Below are 5809 nucleotides of genomic sequence, written 5' to 3'. Positions count from 1 at the left end.
TCACCTTCTGGATGAATGTGCCTGGAATAGCTTTACTAAGGTGTGCAGGACACCAGGATAAGAACAGCACTTTTAGCAACAAGATGCAAAACAGACTGGAATGCATCGACAGTGAGAACCAACATCATCTTTAAAATTAAATGTTTTCCCACCAAGATTTTTTTTCAAAGGAATACAACATACTAAAATGTTAGTCACACGTCCCTCATAGAAGCTGCCAAGCTGCCTTCTGAACACTATGTCTAATTACCCTCGTTACCCAGGTGTATTGGCACAACAATGCCCAACAAGTAGCTGTTGTTTTGTCAGGAGAACACAGCAGGTCACATCAACAAACCACTTTTAACAACCCATCAGATCGATCCTGGCCTCACCTGGCTACTGAATACATGAAGAGGAAGTCATTGTCAGGAGAACCAGGGTTCTTGCCATAGTCCATATATTTCTTCTGCGTGGTGTTTTTGATGTCTTTGATGACCAACTCCATCTCTTTACTCAAGTTGGACTCAGTCTGAAAAAGATGAGGACAATAACAACACTGATTAAAAACTCATCATGTTTAACTGCTGTAGTTTTGTCAAACATTTTGTGATTTTTTTTTATACTCTCCAAAAAACATGCAAGTCTTTAAAGGTGCACAAAGATGTTGTGTGTTTTCAAAAAGATTCTGTAAATTTTGAAAACAATAGTAGCTCTATGTTTACCACACAAGATGTAGTATTGTATGTTGATCCTAACCAAGACTAAAAAATGACACAGAGACATAGAGCCTTTAGTAAACACTGACTCGTGCAGGACTGCAGGTGCCTGATGAAACACAAGTTTATATCCCGTGAGAATTAACCTCTGTTACCATCTGCATCATTGGTCAACACCTCCTGTGATTTGGTGTCAGCTCATTGTGCTAATTACAATCAGTGTGTGTTTCCACCAGTCCATAATGAGACGGCTGTGTTTAAAGCACAGCTGTGGAGGACACACAGAATGCTCTTCGTAATTAGATCCGTCTTCGATCGTGAAAAAAAAAACTCACCGTGAAGAGGCCCAGTTGGTCCTGAAGATCTTCCACTTCTTTCACCAGCAAACTTGTCTTTTTGTTCGTAGCCGTGTGCCAGCCTCCGACCTCCGTGCCCCGCCCAGGGCGACATGGGAGGACACTGTTGGCAAACTGGCGACAGAGGGGACACGTGAACTCACCCTTGTCCACAGAGAAACCCTGGAGGACCTGGTCATTCTGAAGAAAAAAGAAGACAGAAGTTAATGTTGATCTTTACAATTTCAAACTCTTTAAATTTCAATATTTATCTTTCAAAATTTGACTGTACTCTGGATTGGACTACTCATATATTTATATTTGTCACAACTTTGGATTTATTTATTTTGTCGGACTGATTTTAAATGACTGTCAGGACGCTCAGCAGTTCTCTTACCCTCAGTGACTCCATGTAGGACTTGTGGCAATCTATATGCAAAGTGTGTCCACAGGTCTGGACATAGACACCTCCATCCCAACCTATTGACACAGACTGCAGGCAAGAACTCTGTAGAAATCAAAACACAGAACAGGGTGAGAAGGGGGAGGGTTAGGGTCACATCAACTATGGCCTTTACACATTTTACTCACAGATTCTGAGTTTGTGGGGCTTGTGAGTTAATGGATATGTAAAATACAGCGGTCCTCGCTTTTCATGTTTTAACATGTAAACAGTCAATAGAGTGTTTTCTCAGCTTTCATGAATAATTAAATCAATTATTCATATTAATAAACTTACATCTTTGAAGAAGCGCTGCATTAGTGTGAGCCTGATGTCATGAGCCACTCCACACGTGTCCGTGGGATAAATGTGCTCGTCATCTGTCGTCGGTAGATTCTTAGCCTCTTTGTTTTTGCAGCGATGACCAAGAACTGAGAGACAGATTGAAAAAAACATGAAGAATTCATGTAATTATGTCTATGGATGATGAAACTGTTAAAAACTATTATTAAGTGACAATATTTTGTTCTTTGGAAGAGTGAAGTCAGAGGCTTTTGACTAAATAACAATTAAAAATGTCATTAATTTGAACGACAGTGATCGATTCCCCCGTCCACAAAAACTGAAAAGGACCGACCTCCTGTGAGAGCAGCGTGGATGTACGAGAGAGAAGGCGTCAACGTGAAGTGATGAATGAGCTCATTAAAACAAAGTTTAACCTGTTAGCAATGTGAGAGGCTACATGATGGAGCAAAGGTGTTAAAAGTGTAGTGAAGAAACAGGATCAGCAATTCTTCCACTAGGTTTTTATGGCTGTGTACTGTTTTTATTTTAACAACTTGACTGACAGAACTTTGATAATACTGTTGTTGCTCTTATTTCCTCCCCCTTTCCTCTCCTCCCTCTCCTCCACGTTGTGTTCCCCAATTTACATTTCACTTTTGGCCAAAGCAGATTGCTGCACACTTTGAGTCTGGATCGGCTTAAGTTTTTTTTCTTATCTCTGTGCTTGCACAGCGAGTGATATATTTTGGTTTTAAATAATAATACTGAAAATTCAATCAGCTTAATGATACTGGAAACTATAAATGTTTTGCAATTCTTTTTTGTTTTAATTATTTCAGGGTTTTTTGGGGGGGTGGAGCAGTTGTTCTACACAAAATAAATTGATTTAAGAGTTCCACATGCAGTACCTGAGGAAGCCTGTAGGAGAACGACCAGCCCGATTGGCCGGTCATCAGTGGAGGGTCCACTCTGACCACAGATGACACACTCATAGAGAACCTCAGACTCCATGACTTCAGCTGCTCCTAAATCCATGGCTGCCTCCGCTTCAGGAGATTCTGTTTCAGAAGAAAGAATGAAAAAAAAGCAAGAAAAAAAAAAAAGATGTTACACCTTCTTGGGTAACACTGCATTTTCATTTAGGTGGGCAAAAAAACATCTTAATACAAAAGACAAAAAACAAATACTGTGAATGCTTTCTAGTGGGGAGAATGCACAAAAGGAAAACAATTTAAAAAGAATCGGTCACAGTGGACGCTTCAGTGTGCAGACAGTGTTTTTATTTAGGCTCAAATGAAATTTTCTAAGGAATCCATCGTTGGACTATTTGTCTTACGTGTTTTTCAGAAATTCTACTGCAGTTTTAAAACCAACAGCCACAGCTCATCTGTTACATTTGTGGAAAACTGTAGATAGGTCTGCGTCAGCAACGGCCATCACAAAGGCCCAGTGTAGAGCAGCAGTACGGTGCTATAATGACATCGTTTTTTTTCTACACCAAAACCACAGGAGACGTGGATAATGAGAACAAAACACACATATGAGAGGCAGCAGGACATCAATGACACATTCAGTCAGGCTTCAACACAAAACGCAATTCTGACATTTGATGTTTCTAGGAATTCCAGTGTATTGTGTGTTCTTTAAAGCAGACACAAAAGTAGGCAACGACAAAAAGACGCTTCAATAAAAACTGTCAGTCCTCTGAACCAAGACTTAAACTAATCCCCTCTCTCTGACTCTGCATGAACGTCACAGCACTGCAAAATTAATCACTGCTTTAATTTTGAGCTTTAAATGTTACAAACTGTGTTCAATTTCATCCGTTTGTGTTGTGTAGAAATGTCAGGCCGTGTTGGAAATTGATTTATTGCCTTTGTGGAATAAAATGTTCTCTGGAGAGGTCGCTGTGTTCCCGGGGAAATGAAAGCTGTTTGCATTAGACTTCAACGGTATAGCTTTAGCCTCAGGCCATCCCAATACACACAGAACCCACGCATACATACGTACACACTAACACTAATACACACACACACACACACACACACGTCCAGAACGACAAGGACACTGGGGTGGGTCGGCGTGATGCTGCTTTATGCTTCCTGCAGCACACATTTGTGAATCTTCTTCAATGTATATAAATCACAAACACAAAAACGATGTGTGATATTAGAGGTGATAAACTAATACTGTTACTGGTACATGACACTATATTGTGACAAACGACATACTTTACAATCAGTTACCGAGTGTAAAGGTTATATAATTGTGATCAGCAAACCAAAGACAGATTTTTTTTAGTCGTCAGTAAAAAGTAGTTCAAAATTTAAGAAAGATACATTAGTTTTCGTTCAACCAAGACTGAGACTAATCGTGTTTTTCATTGCCAATTAAGTGGACAATTACTTTTTTAATTAGCCATTTGGTCCATATTGTTCATTTTTTCAGCTTATTCTTTCATCAAGGATCACCACAGCTGTAGAGGTTTGGGTTAGTTTCACACAATCCCGAGTGGGTTTTACCCGCAGTGAGAATTGGGCCCAAGAACTGTTTGATGAATGACAGGACTGAACTCTACCATTGGGTTTATACACAATACAAGAAGTCCTTGAATTGTGAGTGGTGTTTTTGTTTTGAAGTTGCATAATACACAAAATTACATTATTTTATGTAAACAATGACAAAATAAATAAAAGAATTAATGAAAATCCAAACTTTAAATAATTATTGTCTTTTTCTGTTTTCCCTTCTGTGACCAAGTCATTCTCCTTCCTCACTGTGTGACCAGGTCAACCTCCACTTTCTGACCTTGGCTGATCTGAAAGTCGTATTTCTGATCTGTCTCATCTGCTCAACCTCAGCTGTTCCTATGCTCTGAGCTTCACTTTTCTGATCTTGTTCATCTTCTATAATGCAGACTCATATAGAAAAGTGCACTGATATGTGAACATTGACAGTTTTTAGAATGTATAAGTGCACATAAGTTGCTGCAAAAAGTTAGTTTGAAGAAAAGCAACTAAGAACTCCCCCTTGATGAGGAGAGATTCAGAGAGAGGTCAGACTACAGTCCATCCGATCACAGTAGCCGTTACTCTCTCTCTAACCACACGGTGTCACAGCTGGTCCTCAGGGTACAGCCCACTATTAGTACTTTGATCTTTTGTGCCCTCAGTCAGCAGTGGCCCACTCTCCCACAGGAGTTATCTTCTCTCACTTTCATCTAACAGGCTCACAAAAACCAAGGACTGAACTCCACTTTCAAACTGCACCAACGTGATACTGAAATGTGAGTGAACGTGAATGTTGTGTTTAAAAAAAAAAAAAAGAAGAAAAAAGGTCAGTGATAACTTTTCTTACCGACATCCATTGCCGTTTCCATGAAGCTCTTCTGTCTGGAGGCAAATTCAGCGAGGAGTTTCTGCTGTCTCTCCCTCGCTCTTTGACGCCTGCAGGAAAAAAATAATTCAAATAAAACATTATGAAATAAATACTAGAACATTTGGGTTTTTCACATAAACTCTAATTAAAATCATAATGATTTCTATTTAATGTGAACTTTTCTATAGGTTTTTTGAAAGTAATAGGATTTGTGTCCACATTCAAATGTAACTAATATGACGGGTGGAGACCTGCTCTGCAGACTCACAGGGTGAGACCTGACTGTAAATTAAGTCCCTAATAAGAGCACATAAACAAATGCTGACAGGAGTGATGCAGCTCAATAATCTTCACTGATGGCTTCAGGGGTGCAGAGAGTCAGCCTGAGGGATGAGCAGCAGTCTCTCACTTCCCACTGCCCCCCCCCCCCCCCCCCCCGGGCTTCCAGCCTACATGTATTTGGACCGCTACAGTAACAGTACCAGTAACAGTAAGAACCAGGAACAAAAACAACGTTAACAAATAAATCTTTGCTCATAAACCCTCTAAAGTGTCCATGCCGTCGACCTTTGACCTGTACACTTCACTCCCCCCCCCCCTTCTTTAACAGCCCAGGCCTGGATGCTGCAGCAGCCGGATCTGCCGGTTTTGATTAGTCCCAGGATCCGTCC

At 40.3% G+C, this 5809-nt stretch overlaps 1 protein-coding gene across 1 annotated transcript in view; it reads right to left on the bottom strand.

The window, feature by feature from the left end:
• ubr3 (ubiquitin protein ligase E3 component n-recognin 3) overlaps positions 1-5809 on the bottom strand; it is a 31234-nt gene that overhangs the window by 11563 nt on the left and 13862 nt on the right. The window contains exons 24-29 of the mRNA XM_008328644.3: positions 5118-5206; positions 2669-2818; positions 1773-1906; positions 1431-1541; positions 1034-1234; positions 375-511 (exon numbers count right to left, since the gene is read on the bottom strand). Coding sequence (XP_008326866.1) covers positions 375-511; positions 1034-1234; positions 1431-1541; positions 1773-1906; positions 2669-2818; positions 5118-5206 — 822 coding nt within the window. The remainder of the gene's footprint in view (positions 1-374; positions 512-1033; positions 1235-1430; positions 1542-1772; positions 1907-2668; positions 2819-5117; positions 5207-5809) is intronic.

Source organism: Cynoglossus semilaevis, chromosome 16 (genome assembly GCF_000523025.1).
Source record: "Cynoglossus semilaevis isolate Cse_v1.0 chromosome 16, Cse_v1.0, whole genome shotgun sequence".
NCBI lineage: Eukaryota > Metazoa > Chordata > Actinopteri > Pleuronectiformes > Cynoglossidae > Cynoglossus > Cynoglossus semilaevis.
Note: the sequence above shows the minus strand (reverse complement) of the source record. Positions and strands in the feature narration are given on the sequence as shown.